The sequence below is a fragment of the Martes martes genome (genome assembly GCF_963455335.1).
Source record: "Martes martes genome assembly, chromosome: 11".
Classification (NCBI taxonomy): Eukaryota; Metazoa; Chordata; class Mammalia; order Carnivora; family Mustelidae; genus Martes; species Martes martes.
The window spans coordinates 92,579,974-92,599,747 of record NC_137899.1 but is presented as its reverse complement, the minus strand read 5'-3'; the positions used below and the strand labels follow the sequence as shown (position 1 = coordinate 92,599,747).

Below are 19,774 nucleotides of genomic sequence, written 5' to 3'. Positions count from 1 at the left end.
GCCGGCAGGAAGTTAATCCTTTCTTCTCCCCTTCTGTCTCAGATTTCTGCCCAGGAAAGTAGGAGAAAGAAGAAAGAATACATGGACAGCTTGGAGAAAAAGTAAGCCTCCTGCCGAAACTGGGTGATCTGCGTAGCAAAATGGGGGTGTGCCCAGCTTCTGTTTTCCGAGGAAAGTGGATGAAGTTCATTCTGGCCACCATCAAAGCCCGTTGGTCCATCCCCTAGGTCTTGCCTGCCACCTAGTGGATTTGAGAGGGGGAGGCTTTACAAGCATGGCCTTAAGTTAAAAAATGCAGTCTTAGCAGGCATTGGTACCACAGCATTTCTAACCAGAGTTAAGTCCTCGAAGGCTTCCTTTCAAACAAGTGCACATATTAACACTCATTCCCGTTCCTGGAACTCTCCTCAGAGGAGAGGCACTGTTTCCGCCGAAAGGAGCAGTGCTAATTAATCCCTCACGCCCTAGAGAAGGCGCGTGGGCAGTGCCGCGAGTGCGGCTGGCGTTCTTCACTTTCCGTCCACTGTAATTCATGCTTCGAGCTAGCTACTACCCACAAAAACACTCGAAGGCACCCTTTGTTCTTCTGAGTAGTCCTGAATATCAGGAGGGCTGTAGAAAAACGTGAATGAGATGCAATTTTGTATTAGCCTTAGAAATATAGTTCTCCACTTGACCAACAAATATCGTCTAAGATGGAAATGAGGCCCCTGACCCGGCAATGAAGCCCCTGACCCGGAAATGAGGCCCCTGGCCCGGAAGTGAATCTTCCTGTGTGTCTGGGGAGAAGAGCAGGTCCTGGCTGGGTCTTGACCTTCTACTGAAAGTTAGTGTCTCTACATTCCTAGGTTAGGTATTGGTAATTGAGCATGAAGTAGTCCCATGCTGTTCCATTATTTTCTGTAGGCTTCAGGGTCAAGATGGTCTTTAATGCCTCTGGGAGGTACGTTCCTGCAGCTGGATTCCTTGTCTTGAAGTGCTGCGTTTTTGTCCTCTCCTCTTGTCTATCTGGAGCCCTTTGGCTCCCTATCAGCCTTTCTGGCCAAGACTACAGCCAACAGCATCCAGGCTCCTGTAGATGAGGGAGATGAATGATGGGCATTGAGAGCAGTAGGGATGAAATAAAAGAAATGAAGTTTGGAACACCCTAGGACTTTACAGTTTGTACCATCCTTATTCATTTTCTGGTTCTGAGGCACGTGTTACTCATCTCTCTCTCTCTCTCTCTCTCTCTCTTTTTTCTTTTGTCTTCTTACATTTCTTCCCAACTCAGGTTGGCTAGGCTCGCTCCCTCACTTCCCTAGAGTAGCTGATGCCCAGTCCTCCTTCTCCAACCCCCCCTGCCTCCACCCTAGCTCCTGGCTTTGCATTTGCTCAACTGATACAACTAATTGTCTTCTCTCTTGCTCCTCTGTAGGGTGGAGTCTTGTTCAACTGAGAACTTGGAGCTTCGGAAGAAGGTAGAGGTTCTGGAGAACACCAATAGGTGAGTGTCGCTGGAGTGAAGAGCTGTTCAAACTGCCTAATGGAAGGTGGGGGAAAAGGGGGAGGGCAGATCCAGCACCAGAGTAGGAGGAAGGTGTGAAGGCGCTTGGGATGGCCATATTCCACACACGTACACTTACACACACACACACACACACACACATACTTTACTTTTCCTAAAATACATGGCAGGAAACTTGGAGGAGAGTAAGGATGGTAAATTTAATTCTCCTGTAAAAGACATTCGGCTTTAGAGGTGGACAGAGGGGGACTGGCCTCTTCATCGTCACCCAATCTTAGTAACAGATGATGTTTATTCGTGAAAGGAAAAGAGGACACCAGGTTTGTTTTTTAAGTAACAGTTTATAAAATTTAATGACATTTCAAACCCATTTTAAAAAATATATATAGGACAGAGTGAGTTAACGGGCTCTTCCGGCACTTTCTTGCCAGGTGTTGTTTTTAGCACATCACAGATGTGAACTCCTTAAACCTTCCAGCAGCCCTAGGAGGTGATCCTATTAATATCCCCATTATATAAAAGAGATCACTGAGACTCAGGCGGTTATGTGATATGCCCAAAGTCACACAGTAAATGATAGAGCTGCATTTGAACGCAGGCAATCTGGCTCTGGAGCCTAAATGTAGGAGAAGTGTATTGAGTGTTATCCTGGGTCGTGTGCAAGAGAAAGGGGTTGAGGTATAGGATTAAGAAAAAGGGGTTAAGGTATAGGGTTAAGAGTTGGGGAGTTTAGAATGTGTGTGTATGTGTACGAAGTGCCTACTACGCTTTAAAAATTAAAATATTCGTTAGGGGATCCTATTGCCCTTAGTTGTTACAGATCTGACAATGCAAGTAGAGAAAAATAGCCTTTTAGGTAAGAAGAATATTACTTAATCATGTCAAGGCTTAGCATTAATGCCTAATAATGATTTTGCAATCGTTAAGGGATCAGGTTGAATCTATTTGCCTGTCACTTGATAACACTAAATTTGGCTCCCGTCTTCATGGTGTGATGCTTGGGCAGCAGGCTTTTCTACTCCTAAGTTTAAACTGCCATCAGTGGGAACATCGGACATTGTAACCCACTGGACTTCCCTCTGCGTTTCTGGGAACGTATGTGCTCATACAGCAGGTCAAGGGCAGTCACCTCGCGTACTCCACAGACAGATGACAGAAATAAATAAACACCCCCTGCTCCAGGTGCTCTCACCTTGATCCCCTGCGGCAAAGGAGACGGTTTCCATTACCACTTTAGGGTTCTGTTTTCATGGTTCCCTGTGGTCAGGTAGTCTCCTGAGGCTTTGCCCCTTCTTACCTCCAACTTCACTCCTGCCGTAGTAGATCTCTGGGTCCGGAACCCCTACCAGAGTCTGTGTCCACTTGTTAGCATCCTGAACGCCCATCCTAGCACTTACAATGCCCCATGTTCACGAGGGGGACAAATCCACATTATGAACGGGTGAAAGAGTAAGAGGAATGTATCCAAGATAATCCTGGAGTTTGATCCGGGTTCGTCCTTGTCACAGGGCTCCAAGGTGCCAGTCTTTTCGCAGCCACACGGGGGCAGCAGAGGTGCAGTACGGGCTCAGCTTTGGGGAGCGGGGTGCTTGTGATTAGAAGTGCTCTGCTGCCCTGCTTCTCCTAGGAAAGGCCTCTCCTCCCCTCTCCCGGCTGACCGTGCTGTATCTTTTTTTTTTTTTTTAAAGATTTTATTTATTTATTTGAGAGAGTGAGTGTGTGCGTGAGCAGGGAGGGAGGGAGTGGGAGAAGCTGATTCCCCGCTGAGAAGGGAGCCATACGTGGGGCTGGATCCCAGGACCCTGAGATCACCACCTAAGCCAAAGGCAGATGCTTAAACGACTGAGCTACCTAGACGCCTCCATATTTTTTAAACTTAAAAAAGCAACCTGGGTGCCTGGGTGGCTTATTGGGTTGAATGTCTGCCTTTAGGCTTTAGTCGTGCTCCCCGGGTTCTGGGATCAAATGCTGCGTAGGGCTCCCTGCTCAGCTGGGACTCTGCTTCTCCCTCTGCGCCCCCCACCCTTGTGCGCGCGCGCACTCCCTCTCTCTCTCTCAAAAGCAAAAACAAAAAAAAACACAAAAAAACTTACACATGTAATATATTTGTCATCACAGAAAAAAATCAGAAACTACAGTTAAAAAAGAAAAAAATTGCCATCTTTTCACCCAGAGATATTTATAATTTGTAATATTTTATACATACATATTTATACATATACACATCCTCTTTCGTTAAGAGCTTTTTCCATTTAACAGAACGCAGTGGACATATTTTCGTATCAGTGTATTTCCTCAGAGTCCTTATTTCTGTCAGAAGCTGATAAAGAGCTATCGTGTGAGGAGCACTGACATAAGGTACATCTGATTCTGTGTAACACAATCTGTGTTTTGCCAGTTACTTTTATCTTTTTAAATAATGGCCATGGCGATTTCAATAATACTAGTTATTCTAGAACAGGAGTTACGGAAACATATGGTGTATTTGAGCGTGGGGTCAGCCTATCTCATGTTCTTCCCTGGGAGTCAATGATGAGTTTCCTCTTTTCTTCTTCATGGACTGTGTGGAAATTCTTCCCAGCATTTAGCCCCCACTGAAGAAACAATGTGCCTCAGGCCATTGGCACCCTGCTCTGTCTCTTGGCAGCCCTGTATGTGTTCTCCGCCTTCAGAACTCACCTTGCGGGCAGACAACCCTTCTTTTGTGGCTGACAGTTGACTGACCTGTAGTCTTCCCACAGATGATCTTATCAGGGGACTCCTGGGGTTATAATTTCTAAGTAATTTTTAATGTGTTTTAGCCTGAGAGGTCAAGAAATGAAAGCCGGGCTGTTCTTGTTGAGACAAGGAAAGTGGGTCTGCATCCCTTTGGCGTCTTCCCCTCCTCAAGGGCCTCGCCTTGCTCTGAGGACACGGCACCAACCACAGTGACTCTGAGGTAACCTTGGCAGTCTCCTGCCATCTACCTGTCACGAGGAGGTGGTGGTTTGGGCGTGTGGCAAGGGAGACTTTTGGCCCCCTTGCTCACACAACATTGCGTTGGTGACACGGTGTTTGAACTAAGTACAGGGCTGGGCCTAATGAACACACACCTGTGTTTGTGTTCCTGGCCGTGTTTCTTGGATCTATCATCCTTTGGAGGTAGCTGGATACACACAGAAGAGCTGGGCATGAACCGGATCCTGCATCTTTGGAGTGGGCTGGGGAGATCGCGGGCGCCATGATGTCATGGGACCTGACGTGGTGGGGACAGTGAGTGGCTATTTCCTTGTTGACCACATGAAAGGAAGATGATTTTTTCATTTTCCCACTTCTGTGTTACACCCCAAGAGGGACTTTTCCATCTCTCTGGATAAAAATGAGTGCTCCGATTCAGAGTCAATCCCGAATCTTTTGGTTAATGCTGGACTTGGCAATGGCCACCTAGTAGAGCGCATTGTTGGTTTCTAGGTGTAAAGACCCTTTTATCTGAGCTCGGGAAGCTGGAAGGGGTTGAGGGCGGGAGAGAAAATGAAGAAATGCTCTTAACACTTCTGCAGCCTTAACCGGAGCCTCTCGGAGCCGAGCCAGGCCGTGCGAAAGCACCTTCACACTTGCTCTGCTGAGGCGAGCCACTAATTGCGTGCCATCAGGAGATGTGTGAGATGAGAGAGAGACAGTTTCCCAGGGGGCCTGTCTTCCTGCGCTCAATCAGGAAATACATTTTCACTTACAAGGTCCGGTTGAGGCCCGTGTGTGTGTGTGTGTGTGTGTGTGTGTGTGGCTGCTGGACGATCATGCTGGCTTTCCCATGCTCATCCCTCACCCTCTGGGCGGCCCTACCCTTGTCCCATTCCAGAGGAATCCTGTGCAGGTGACCCACACCGCTCCGCCCAGCAGTTTCAGGTGTCGGTGGTTCTGTTGGCCCTCTGGTTTCATATTTTGCCCCTTGCCTCTGTCAGGCCGTGAGCCACAGGCCCTCTCCTCCTGTGCTGATGTGTGGAGCCATGCGTGGGAGCTTAGGCCTGAAGTCCATGTTAGCACAGACTACCTAATTTGACTTCTACTCACTTTATTTTGTAGAAGGGGAAACTGAGGCACCGTGAGGTTCAGGTCATCCAAATGTCTAGAGGTAGAAGGGTAGACCTCAGCCACTCAAGTTTTAAATGGATGCATATCTTCATTCTTCTTCTGCTGTGCCCCTTTCTCTTTCAAGGACCACTGCCTTTGCCCAGGCAAACAGGGCTAACTTAAATCCGAATAAGAGGGCCTTGCTTTGGACCTGTGTTTTCGGGGACCCTGCTCTGGCTCACCTCTAGCCACACGTCTGTCTGTGGGAAGATAACAGCAGGCCCAAGGCAATGTTTGCATGTGGAGCTCTTTCTCTACCCCCTTAGAACCCACCCTGGTACCTGGGATTCTGGAATTCCTTGCCCCAGGGGCCTTGGGTCATCTCCAGGGCCTGCGTGGATCTCTACCCCAAGTCTCTTCTCCGAAGGGTAGACCAAGCCACCAGGGGGCCACCCCCGAAGCTGGTGCGTCAGGAGTTTGAACCCTGGCTGCTGTGTGCCTGGAGTCCTGCATGGTGTATCATGTCCTCTCAGCTATAACCCTCTCTGTCTACCTCTTCTTGTCTTATTCTTGGAATCTACACGTGGTTCCTGATACAGCTGTTTCCATCTATGTGCACTGGACTTTCACCGTGTTCCACCTCTCCTCATTTGTTTACTTGGCCCCTATGCCTGTGCCCATTTGCACGAAACACTGTCACCCTCTTCCCCAGGCTCCCCTGTTCTCTGTAGATTAACCGTCACTGCCAATCCCCCCTGCTGCCCTACTCGGGGAGGCCCCTGGAATACTGATGAATGATACGACTTACCACTCTACAGACCTTCACCTTGCTTTAATTCACTTTCATTTCCCTGGTATCTGTGACTTCTGGTTGTGGAAAGAGTATAAGCTTTCTAATATTTCAAACCTCCCTTTGGGTACCAGACAGAGTTCCCCAGAGAGACTGAAAGGGCATGTCAGTATAATTTTGTGGCAAAGTCAGTCATTCCACAGCTCCAGAGAACATTCTAGAGCTCTCTTGTTCCTGGTCCTGCACAAGTAGGTAATGGAATCTTTCATAAGTATCCTCTGGTCCCGGCACAGCAAACCCTTTGTGATACAGCAATTACACAGAAAGAGGAAGGAAAAAATGCATCCTTGTTTTTTTTTTTTTTTTCCTATTGAGGCCAAAGCCCCATGAACAGCCCTCAAAGCTTAAGTAAAAGATCATACGTAAATATTATGCAAAGGTTAGGGTTTTAGCGCCCTGTGACTGTCATTTATTTGCATATGTCACGCTTCAGTATTTAGAAGTCTTGGAGATGGTTCGTGAGTCTCCTTACATCTCGTTATGCAGCGTGTGGAACTTTAAATCATGGTCCACTCTACCCCAGCTCCTCCCCATCTCCACCCCAGGACTTGGAAGTAGATGGTTTAGCTTTTGAACACCCTCCTCCTAACCCTCAGAAATTCCGAGACAATAACTCTAAAAGACCAGGGTGGGTGTGGGGTTAGGGAAGGATTCAGGTGGGATTTTTTTTTTTTTTTCCCAGAAGGACACGGATGCTTGGCTCTTTTGTCATAAAGCAACCTGATATGCAGCCATATATAATTATTGTGCTTGGGTGCACCAGCTGAGTGGCGCTGAGACTTTTCAGTTGTAATCCTTTTGCATTTTATGTAGTGACCCAGACATCCCATGGGAACCTCTACCCCACATGCATAACTAGTAGGAGGGCTTCACAGCTGGATGCTTATTTACAATGCGTGATAGCCCCGGATCCCGTGTGTTCCAGCTGATTGTTTCATTAAAAAATTCACAATTTGGGGCGCCTGGGTGGCTCAGTGGGTTAGAGCCTCTGCCTTCGGCTCAGGTCATGATCCCAGAGTCCTGGGATCGAGCCCCACATCAGGCTCTCTGCTCAGCGGGGAGCCTGCTTCCCTCTCACTCTCTGCATGCCTCTCTGCCTGCTTGTGATCTCTCTCTCTCCATCAAAGAAATAAATAAAATCTTAAAAAAAAAAAAAATTCACCACTGACAACCCGAGTGTTTCCACAACACACTAATGGTTCATGATGGGGAATTTGGAGAACAACACTGCTCTGATAGTTCTGGAAGGAGGGGAAAAAGGTTCCCGCATCTCTGTAGGAGGCTGACTTATCCAGAGAGTGGTTCGTGTGCCCACACTCACGGGTGTGTTAGAAGATGTTAGAAAGTACATCTATGAAGAGTTCCTGGCACAGCAAGTTATCAGGAACTTCCAGTTTATTCTTTTTCCCTGGTTCTGGTTTGTTACTCTGGTGGGCAGTCAGGTAGCTGAATGTTCCAAGTACAAAAGGCAGTAATAAGTATATGACCATTTCTTCTTTCTCTCTCTCTCTCGTCCTCTCTGTGTCTCATAAATAAAGGAAACAGTAGAATACTAAATTAAATGAAAGACAAAGAAAATCATGAGGCTGTTGATGCATTTCCCAGTTGTGCTAAGAGTATGTCTCGCCCTCCTGGTGACTTCTGAACCCTTTGCCTGATTTCCCTTCATCCTCCTCCCAAGATACAGGGTGACGCTATGTTTTGGGTGAGTCTGGCTGCTGCCTCGGACTGCTCTTTTGCAATGAGCTGCATGAGGACAGTCACTAAGTTTATTTTTACATCTCATCACAGGACAAAATCCGCATTTTCAATCAAGAGTTGGATACTCCAATTTAACAAGTTGGGAAAAATCTCTTGGCCCAGATAAATGTTTGCTACGAGTACTCCTTTCTCTAAATTGAGACCTTGCTCCCGGAAGCCCAAGAATTCATTAAGCCATAATTAGCCATGGTCACTGATGATTTAAAATACAGTAATAAAGGAAAAGTTTATTCTGGGCTGTGCATGCACTGTTGGGTCTGTCCTATGGTTGGGTTTTTATAGCTTTAGTTTTAAAATACTTCTTCCATTTCCCCTGATGGCTGCCTTTCCTTCAGCCAGCCCTTCGTGCAAACAGGGTGACGGCTGTCATCCACACTCCCGATGTCACAGGCCATGGCATCTGTCCCAGGGACATCAGGAAGAATCCCACATCATCTCAGATCTGTGTTTCAGTTAGGAGGCCCCAAGCTTCCCTGTAAAGGGCTGGCTTCATCTGTCACCCGTGGTAAGGGGTAGCAGGCATTCTGGAAGGGTGTCTTTGCTTCAAGAAACCAAGAGTACAGGAAGGGGAATTCTCTCCTTCTTTTGTTAGCTGAGGAGATCAAAGGGATTCACTTCGACTGGCTACCTAAACTCAGGACTGAGATAACTTGATTAAAGCTACGCAGCAGTGGTACCAAGATCTAAACTCAGCCAGTCCTCTGTTCCAGTGCAGATGCTCCAATTCTGAAGCCGTCCCGTCCATTCTTCCAGTGTCTCATGGAGGGACAGGTCTTGTAGTTTCCATTTTCCTAATCAGAGCCCAGGTTTGACTTCCAGACACCTGAAGGAGCACCCTTGATTCTTTAACCTCTCACTTGGCATTTTATCTTTGGTATAGTCTGAGATGTGCCACATGACAAACAATGTCATGTCATTGTTTTTATTTGTATCGTTGTCATAGAAACCTTGTTAGTATGGATCTCTGATTTTTATTGTGGCTCTGCCATCTGTGGCTTGACCCCTGTTGATAGTAACCTTTTCCTTTTTTTTTTTTCTTTTAGAGAGTGAGCTCGAGAGTGAGTGTATGGGGGGAAGGGCAGAGGGAGAGGCAGAGAGAGAAAATCTTAAGCAGGCTCCATGCCCAGCATGGAGTCTGATGGGCTCAGTCTCATGTCCCTGAGATCATGACCTGAGTTGAAGTCAAGAATCAGACTCTTAACCGACTGAGCCACCCAGGTGCCCCTACAGTAACCTTGTCTTATCGAAGGATGGACGTATCTTTTCTTTGAGCTATTATTGATATGACGTTAATGTCACTGGGTTTAAGAAAAATCTACCTAACTGAGAGGTATTTTGGTTCTTGATTTTATTAGGTTATCAACAAGGGTACGTGTCCTAGCACATTGGAAAATCCATGAACTACAGAATCAGCTTTTACATATAAGGGCTTCAACTTAGGAGTTACATGTCTTTGAGACAGTTGTTTGGTATCTCTCAGTATATGGGGTTCCTAGAACTCAATCAGTGGGTGCTCACTGTTAGTTTCCTTTCCGTATGACAAAGATGAGTGTTTCTGTTGTAGGAATGAATATATATGAGTTTCTCAGACTTGATTGGATCATTGGAATCTGTTTAGATTTGGGGATGGATGACCTCCATCACTTTCCTTGGGTGGAATCACTCTGAGTTGCTGATTGATGGGCTTCAGAATGTCATCATTTCCACCATCAGCTCAGTTCACCTCCACTGATCTGAGCAGGAGAAGCAGCAGCAGCAAATAGCACATGATCGATCGCTGTTGCTTTCCACCAACATTGCAAGCTTAAAAAAAAAATCTGTTTTAAAACTACATGTTTGCTCATCTCAAAGAGAAGGATTATAAACTGTTAGAAATCAGGGACCATTAAACAACTATTTTCATTTGCAGTGGATTCAGAATATAATTATCTTGAGTTTGGAGAAGATGCACTGCTGAATGCCAAGTAAACTTCCACCCAACTGGAAAACATCAAGCCTTCCCTGCCCGCCCAGCCAGACTTAGATGGTCCTTAATCCACACTTGTAGCACTTTGCCTCTGTCCTTAGGGGTCCCAGCTTGAGGCAAGGACATCCTACCACTGGTAGACATGCTTAGGCAGGTCTGGTCTGTGAGGGGTCTGCTTTCAGGGGCCACAATGGAGCCTCCTGGGAGACTCTTCAGTCTAGGGCAGGGGTAGTGATCGCAAGCAGAAATTTGAAGGGAGGAGTGATTCCAAGTAATTGATGGATTTGGTTTTCTTGGTGTTTCACACTCTGAAGATGGGGCTCGGAGCTGGGGACAGGCAGGAAAGAAGTGTGGGATGATTGTGGGCGAATAAGGTTGGTTGGTAAAATAGGGAATTGGTTTCACTTTAAAATCACCTTAAGACTTTGGAGCAAAAGGCAATGTCTTTGGAAACATCTGGAAAGCTGCACAGAGCACAGCTGAACTTGAGTACCTCAGGCTGCCAGCTCAGGCAACAGGGGTGCCCCATGGGAGTTGAGGTGCCCACCCCCCCCACCAAAGCAGCCATTGCTTCAAGAAGCAATGTGAGGAAACCATGATACCCCTCTCCATAGTCTAGCGGGCAACCAATACATGACTCAGTACCACAGAAGGAGGCCAGAATATGAGAGAAAAGGGTTGTGCCCTATGGCCAAATGCAGGTCTTAGAATTCCAACATACAACAGGGAGAACCCAGGGAAGGCTTTGGGGCCAACACCACTGAGGTGGTCAAGAAAATGGAAGCTACTGCCTGCCACATCCTAGCGCTGGGAGAACGAAAGCTCCCCCAGGAAGTGGGTGTGCATTAGGTCACTTAGCACCCTGTTTGGGAAAGGCAGCTATGCCAGCGGCTAAGAATAGGGTGCTTGTCCAGAGTGCTGGGAGAAGAGGAAAAATGCGTGAGGAGAAAAACCTGCTACATTATCTGATCATTTCATTGCAAGCTCTTTTTTTCCCTTTTTCTTCAGCTTTCTAGAAGTATAATTGACAAAATTGTTAGATATTCAAAGTAGACATGATTTGAAATACGCATGCTTTGTGAAAGTATTAACGCATCCTTCACCTCACATGTTTACTGTTTTTTGTTTTGAATGTTCTAGTGAGTACATTTTTGTTTCACTCTCTTTGCAAATTTCAGTCATCTAATATAGCACGACAGAGTACGGTTATTCTGTTGTACGTTAGATCCTCTTATGGCTTTTACCAACCTCTCCCTATGCCTCCCAACCCCCAGCCCTTGGCAACTGCTTTTCTACTCTGCTTCAGAGTTCAACTTAAAAAAAAAAAAAGGTTTTTCTTTAAAGGTTCCGTATATAAGTGATACCATACGGTGTTTTTCTTTCTCTGTTTGGCTTATTTCACTTAGTGTAATGCCCTCCAGGTTCATCATCCATATTGTCTGACAACAAATGACAGGCTCTCTGTAAGAGGAATTTAAAATAATTATACTATCAGTATTTCTCAGCCTTGAATAGCATACAGATACTTTTTATCTATCTATCTATTTATTTATTTATATTTTATTAACATATAATGTATTATTAGCCCCAGGGGTACAGGTCTGTGAATCGTCAGGCTTACACAATTCATAGCACTCATCATAGCACATACCCTCCCCAGTGTCCATAACCCCACCACCCTCCCCTAACCCCCACTCCCCAGCAACCCTCAGTTAGCTTCCTGAGATTAAGAGTGTCTTAAGGTTTGTCTCCCTTCCTGGTTCCATCTTGTTTCATTTTTTCCCTCCCTTCCCCCCACAGCCCCCTGCCCTGCCTGTCAAATTCCTCATATCAGTGAGATCATATGATAATTGTGTTTCTCTGATTGACTTATTTTGCTCAGCACAATACCCTCTAGTTCCATCATTGTCGTTGCAAATGGCAAGATTTCATTTCTTTTCATGCCTGTGTAGTATTCCATTGTGTATATATACCACATCTTCTTTATCCATTCATCTGTTGAAGGACATCTAGGTTCTTTCCATAGTTTGGCTATTGTGGACATTGCTGCTATAAACATTCGGGTGCACGTGCCCCTTTGGATCACTACATTTGTATCTTTAGGGTAAATACCCAGGAGTGAGATTGCTGGGTCATAGGGTAGCTCTGTTTTCAGCTTTTTGAGGAACAGAACGTTTTTAAAGAACATGTTGCCTGAATATACAGAAACCAGGTCCAAATGGTTTGATTATACTTCTAGGTAACAATGAACAACAACAAAATGTACCAGAAGGTACTAAAAAGATGTCCATATTAATAGAATTTAAATTAATGATACTGATTCATGGGATGGATGATTTTGTTTTGCTTAAATTAAATTCATCAGGACCACACAGCGTTGTTTTTGTTGTTGTTGTTTTGGTTTATTGGGGATTTTTGTGTGTGTGCTGTGCACTGCCCCAGTTCTGCCCCAAATCTTAGCCAGCTAGCTGCTAACAGCAGTGTCATCCTATGGCCACCCTGTCCCTGCTTGGCTTAACCCTGGGAGAACTCATGTCATTGGCTCTCGTCAGGGTGGAGGTTGCAAACTCTGAGAAGACTAGTCTGTCCTTCCAGTACTTGAAGGCTCTTCAGGAGGTAGATTGTGTCTAGAGGTAGGTTCTCCGGGAGAGCCCAGAATTCTGCAAACGAGTGATTTGCTGATGTTTCCAAATGAGCTTGTCTGGCTTTCTGATGTGACATCACAGCATGAATTTGTTGAAAATTTCTGAGACTCGAGAAAAAGCATCTGCTTATAAAATGGTTCCACTTTGTCATGTGCACGGGGCTTGGGGAAGGAGTGAAGCAAAGAGGAGCTTCAGCTCTCGGCTGCTCACATGGGTTTATCCCAGAGGCTCTGATTCAGGAGGCTGTGTTGTAAGATCCTTTTCTGTGGCTTGCAGTGTTCAGAATTTGCAAAGAATGTCACCATCTGCTCTCTCTGTGACCTGATGTCACACAGACCAGAATATAGGATTCTCATCCCAAACCCTTCCCTTTTAAGGGTATGCACGGTTGTCCAATTTTAGGGAGAGAACAACTCTTTTTTGCTTCTGCTCCCTGTCTCTTCCTGGAGAAGGAGCAGAGTCTGTATGGGGGGGGGGGGTGTCCCAAGAGCCCTGGCTCTGAGCATGCGTCCAGTCGGGCAGACTTCTTTGCTCTGTCGTAGTTTGGCTTTGTTTCTGACTGTAGAGTTGCCGTGAGCCTGCAAGGACCATAGGTGTGAGGTGCCCCTGCCTGTTTGCCTCCCTGGCATTCCTGGTTTTCCTCTCTTCCTCCTCAAGTTTGCCATCTGAGTGATCGTGGCTCACGGATCCTGCCGCCATTTCCAGTGACAGCCACCATCTCTGGCCACTCCTTCAGGTCTCTGTGTTTCTCCTTTCTTATGTCCTCTTCAGCGTTTCCCTTCTCGTAGGTAAATGAGATCCGCTTGTACCACCATCACCCACCCATCGAATTGTTCCTTTTGGTTTTTTGTTTTGTCTCAGGGGCTGATAGACAAGTCCCAGCATTGTAGGGGATAACTTGGGGCATTCACCTCTTACACAAAGCAGCACAAGAACTGGACAGGCTGCCAAAGTGAGGGGCGTGTTGCAAACTCTGGGGAGTCCTGCCGCACGGGTGCGGCACTGGTGTCCGTATCTCCCTCCAAATGAGACTTTCCCTAGGCATTGCATTCAAATTCAGATGCAAAGCTCTGGCAGCTTCCCCGGAGCATGGGGACAGAGGTCACCGGAAAGCACTCTCCTCTGTCTCAGACTCTTCATGCTTTGATTTGCTGTGTTTGCAGAACTCTCCTGCAGCAACTACAAAAACTTCAGACTTTGGTGATGGGCAAGGTTTCGCGCACCTGCAAGTTGGCGGGCACACAGACGGGCACGTGCCTCATGGTGAGTTTCCCAAAAGGACAGCGCCGCAAGTGCCCTGCCCCCCCCCAACCCCAGTCGCCATCTATCCCCAACTTACCACATCCACGTCCACGTGCGGTTGGAGGAGCTGTGTGGCTCGCTGTGATGTTCTCCGGGGTTGACCAGTTGGCCCAGTCCAGCCTGGGGAAGGGGAGTCTGAGTCCCTGCACTTCCCCGGCTGTTGCCTGGGATGGTGGACTGACAGCTCCCCGTGCTCTCTCATCCCCCTGCAGGTGGTCGTGCTGTGCTTTGCTGTCGCATTCGGCAGCTTCCTTCAGGGCTACGGGCCCTATCCCTCTGCCACCAAGATGGCTCTGCCCAGCCAGCATTCCCTGCAGGAGCCATATACAGCCTCTGTCGGTAAGGTGGCACTAGGCAACTTGTGAAGCGTCTTGTTTCGTTTCTCTGGAGCTTTCTGAAAGCTCAACTTTCTGAGGGAAGTCTTATGAGAAGGTCTTATCTTTAAAAACGGGTAGAAGCATAGCTTCTCTCTTGAAGGGAGGGAAGAGGGACCCAGTGGGTCTGGTGCCCAGGCATGTGGCTCCCTTCTTGTGCCTCTCCTCCCCCCGCCCGAGGCTCCACTGGGAATTCTCTAGAGCAGAGTATGGCAGAGTACAGTTTGCAAACTCTTGCTCTAGGCTATGTTCCCTGGAAAATTCTGAGGTCTCCTTTTTGAGCTCTGATAAGGGGGAGGGATGTAGATTTGGCGGGGGGAGTAGTAGTTGGAGGGGGGACATTAAGCTTTCTCTGACATTTTAAAGGACTTCCCTATGTTTCTACTTCTATTCATTGGAATTGTATGTTGCCGTAGTAAGAGTTTGTGAAATGAATCAGTCTGTCTCCCAACACATTATGACCAAGATTTAGAGAATTTAGAGACTCAGGTGTTAGAAGTGTGATAACCTCACCTAGTTCAATGATCCCTTTTAAGTATGTAGGAAATAATGAAGTGGCCTGTGGGAATCATAACATATACACAGATACCCGCACACACTAATAAGAACAAGTGTGGAACTGGGGTGCTAGATTGGCAGCAGGCACAGTCTTGCTGTTCTGAAACGTCTCTGATCTTCACCAGGTGGTTATATCTCTGCCAGGTTTATGACAGAAATGCTAGCATTTCAACCACATAGTTTCAGTGATCTCTTGGGAAATTCTTTCCCCCCCCCCCCCAAGGGAACGTATCTGTAAATTTAAATGGAAGCCAATGAGAAAAGAGTTTCTATGTTGTAGAAAATTGCTACAGAGCCATCCAGCTCTGCAACTATCCTATAAAACAAAGAAACTGTCTCTGTCATTTGATTTATGGCTTCGGCTTTGGGGCTTCTCTCTGGTTTCCAGATGAAAATGCAGTTTTCTGCCCTAGTACCTTCTCTCCATGCAAGATCAGCTCATTGGAAATGTTTCTCATTTTAGCTGGTCTGGACATCTCCAAGTATTTGACTCCCATTCTTTGTGACTTGTTTCCCTCAGATGGTTATGGCTGGGCAAGGAGGGGAGTTTTATTTTCCAAGCAGTGGGGATAGCGGTTTGCTGCATGTCTGTTTGCTTTTCCGTTGTTCTTCCAGCACTGGATAATTGGTATAATGTTTCACTGCACAAAACTCTGAAACCCTGAAGCCTTTATGGAAAGCCAATACCAGCAGGCACCCTCAGTTCTGGGCAAAGGAACCCACAAGTTGTCATCTGTTTCTGGCCCTGGGCATTTGAGTGAGGGGATAGGATAAACCCTGTGGTCTTTCCCTAACACCTGTTCCTTTGCTCTGTCCTCAGTGAGATCCAGGAATCTGCTGATCTACGAGGAACATTCCCCGCTGGAAGAGCCGTCCAGCCCAGCCTCGGCTGGGGAACTTGGGCACTGGGACCGAGGATCCTCTCTGCTCAGGGCATCAGGCCTGGAGACCAGGCCTGATGTGGATCTTCCCCATTTCATTATCTCCAATGAGACCAGCCTGGAGAAATCCGTGCTATTGGAGCTACAGCAACACTTGTGAGTCAAGTACACGTAGATCCAGCTCCCCTGAGGCGCGCATGATGGGTTGTGGGTCGGCAACCTGGAATGTGGGGTGTCGACTTTCCCATGGGCCCAGTCCAGGTCTTGCGCTCTTTCGGGACCTCTCTCTGGGACCTGGGACTCTGGAGAGGCTACTACTTGCCAACAGCTGCCCTTAGCAGAGATGGGGTTGTGGGGGGGCGGGGGGGCGTGGTGGTGGAGGACCTAGGGTGAGCTGCCCCTCTGTCTGCTTTGTCACTGGGGAGCTGGCCATGGTGGCTTGACTCCCTCCTTCCTCCCCTCAGAACCTCATATAGAAAACATACAGCCCAGCCCAAGCAGTGCGCTTACCCTGCAGACGCAGCCTCAGGACCCCTTCCCTCCCTTCCTCCCACTGAAGTTGTGTGTATGTTCTGCTAGATGTCAGCATAGAGTTTGATGATTTATATACAAATAAATGTGTATTAATTGTAATTATAGATTTATATTGAGGGACATCATTTGAGAGGCACTTTGCACAGATGGGTTTCCATATGGAAAATAACACTGGGCTCCAATTCTCCATGCGTTGTTTCTTTTAGAACGTTAAGGGGGAAAGTCTTTTGGGAAACTTAAAGGCATGAAGGATGGCCAGATAGTGTTACTGTGCTGGGGGAGGTTCCTGAAAATGCCAGACAGCACAGGAAGGAGGGTCTGCGTGCGCACTCCTGGTTATGTGTGGCCTGGTTGGTGATCTAGCTGAACTCACCCCTGTGCTTCCCAGAAATGATGCTCTTCCAATGCAAGGCCTCCCACTTGAAGATTCAACTGAAAATCCTGCAGCTTTTCCCCGTAAAGCTGTGGGAAAGGTTCATAATTACATGTACTTGTGTATGTTTACATGATACATGCATATTGAATGTTTACTGCACCTAGTCCCGTAAGTACTGTGCAAATGTGATCTATAAATCCTTTGAATACTTTAAGAGGCTAGGTGTTATGATTTCCATTCTAGAGAAACTTGTAGAGTGCCACTGGGAGCTATGGAACACTCCACTGCTTGGTTACGTGGCTCATGCCCCAAGTCCTCTCCCCTCTTGGCTCCACTATTCAGGGCCCCGTTGAAACTCTCACTTGTTCTAGGATGTCTCCCTGACACCAAAGCCCTCCGCCCTCCTCTGAGAGCTTAGAGACTTTCTAGGCTGTTATATAATTTAATAACATGTTTATTTTCTATTATATGTTTAGTGTTATTTCAACTTAATTTTTTTTTAATTTATCTGAATGATTAGTATTCTAAACCAGGGATCAGACTTTTTCCTTTTTATTCTTTTCTTTCCAGAGTGTAGCATAGGGTTACGCATCCTCTGATGGTACATTCGCTTAAAGCAATTTATAACAAGTCAGCATCAAACCACCATGCTTATCCTCTGGGTTGGGATGTCTCCTCTTGGGTAGGGATAAAGGAAGGAATGTGAACGAGCCGATGGGCTGGTAGCTGGAGACTTTGGGAACAGAGGATTTCTAGTAGGTGGGCAAAGAATGAGAACCCGCTTGGGCCTGCCCTCAAAGTTGACGAAGTTGCAGTCATGGAATGATTGTATCATACTCCCAAGCATGAGAATCGTAGTTGTCAGTCAGCTAAGACTCTTCCCTTTTGGTGTCTTTCCAGGGTCAACGCCAAACTGGAGGGGAACGAGACACTAAAAGTTGTAGAACTGGACAGAAGAGTGAACGCCACTTTCTAAAGAGGCTGTCCACCTCCCTCTTTCTCTTCACTCTGCTTTCCTGTCCCCAAACCACCTTTGTCATAAGCTTTTCCTTTTTTGCCTTTGATCTGGACGAAGATATGGGCGAGCGATCATGGCTTTGGATGGGAGGACAGCCTGGGATTTCCACCTGTGGTGAGAGACCACCATCCCTCCATCCCATGCCCCCCCTGAAGAAGGGAGCCTGGCATCCCTCCCTCCCTCCTATTTACTGCCATAGGAAATTGTTTTAGGGTTGGGGCTGGGACAAGCAGGCCCGTTTCTACCAATAGTGCCAAAAAGATACTGCCTGATTTTCACCATGGGATGTGACCATCTGTTTGGAGAAGAGATGACTCTTATTCATGTGAGACCCCAGACTCTAGCCTTGAAAATTCCAGGATGCCTGTTGGGATCTGGCAAAGCTCTGACTGACGTCCTGCCTTCCTCAGCCTTGGTCTCTGGTGTGTCTGCACCTTGACAGCCCCGGAAGTTCCAGCGCCTTCAGTGAGCACCCCAGCCACTCTGCCCCATCAGAGCCCTCGCAGATCGTCCTTCCCGCACTGGAGCGAGGGCTCTCCCATCCCCATTCTCAGGCCGCAAGTGCAATGCCTGAAAGAATCAGGCTTTTCTACTCCAGGCGAACCTGCCCTGTCTTGTTGCTTGTAGGGCATCCCCACAACTGGCTTCCCCGCATACCCCTAGGTCTGCCTCCCCGGCTTCTCCTCCCCATTTGTAAATAGTATTTATTAGCTCGCTGAGGCTTCCCTGCTAGCAACCACACTGAAAAGATCCAATGTCTCCCTCCAAACTGGTCTTTGGAGCTAGCTAGGAGGGCCCCCGAGCTCTGGGATTCCCCAATCCTCCAGATGGTGTTTTTTTTTTTTTTTGTTTTTTTTCCGTGTTCTTCTGCTTCTTCTTCCTCTTCCTCCTTCCACTGGAGGCCTCTAATTATAATCGGGAAATCCCCTTCAGCTTGTGTCCTCCTGCAGAATGAAGTCAGAGGGAAAGATGGAGTAATGCCTTAATCAGGCCCGTGGCTCTGTGGTCCGAGGCTTTTTCTGTCCTGTTCCCATAAAAGAAGGGAGTCCTTGTCCCTGACAACAGGCGTTTCAGACAACCTTGCTGGCTTGCCTCTCCACGCCTGCTCCTAGCGCGCCCCCCCCCGCCCCCACCACCCACTTCTGCTTTACCCTCCTCTTCTGCCTCGACACAGGGGGTGGGCCCGAGGCCTGGGGTCGGAGTAGGTGACATTTGTGTATCCATAGTCTTACCTTTTATAGTCAGGTTTGGCTACTTTGCAGCTTACCCAAAGAGACACAACCTAAACCCCCCGACCTACTTTTTTTTTTGTCTGTTTGTTTAATGATTAAAAGTAACTTTTGTAGTTTAAAAAATTCTTTCCTCTTTCATACAAATAAGAAATGGAAATTGCCTTTGTATTGTATAATGTAGAAGATCCCCTTTAAGTGTTTTTCCCTAGCTTTGGGGAAGATTTTGTGTAAGAAATCTGCTTGCATTTTGTATTTTATTTTTAGTAGTAGCTGAAGGACCTTTAGCTTTAACTCCTCTCTCTGTCTCTGTCTCTCTCTCTTTTTGGTCTACACTGGCATTGAACCTGCACTTACAAGGGATTAAGCCCATGCCTGGCCTTCCATTCCATATTGGATGCAGGACTTGGTGTCATTAGCATTTTCCCATCGTACCTCATAAGCAGATCCCTGCTTTGTCTGCCTACGTACATCTGGGGCTCCCTGTGAGTGATTCCTCTCTCTCTCTCTCTCTGCTGTGGTAGAACGTTCCGGACCAGGAGATGTCAAGGGTGTCTTCTCAGCCATGTGTAAAGCTGGATTGGCGCTTCTGTCCACAGTCTCAGGGTCCCCTGCATTGGGGAGGGAGAGCAGAGGCTGTGTGAGCTGTGGAGGAAGAGGGCTTACTAATGTGTCCCCTCCCCTTGCTTCTCTGCTCTCCATTCCCTCCTTCCCGTCCGCCTC

General features: G+C 47.2%; 1 protein-coding gene across 1 annotated transcript in view; it reads left to right on the top strand.

The window, feature by feature from the left end:
* The window catches only part of CREB3L2 (cAMP responsive element binding protein 3 like 2), a 104,750-nt gene extending 85,578 nt beyond the window's left edge, over positions 1 to 19,172 (top strand). Inside the window, exons 7-12 of the mRNA XM_080818370.1 lie at positions 43 to 101; positions 1,418 to 1,486; positions 13,943 to 14,042; positions 14,294 to 14,420; positions 15,834 to 16,050; positions 17,705 to 19,172. Of these exons, the coding sequence (XP_080674496.1) occupies positions 43 to 101; positions 1,418 to 1,486; positions 13,943 to 14,042; positions 14,294 to 14,420; positions 15,834 to 16,050; positions 17,705 to 17,780 (648 nt within the window). The 3' untranslated portion in view covers positions 17,781 to 19,172. The remainder of the gene's footprint in view (positions 1 to 42; positions 102 to 1,417; positions 1,487 to 13,942; positions 14,043 to 14,293; positions 14,421 to 15,833; positions 16,051 to 17,704) is intronic.
* The last annotated feature ends 602 nt before the right edge of the window (positions 19,173 to 19,774 follow it).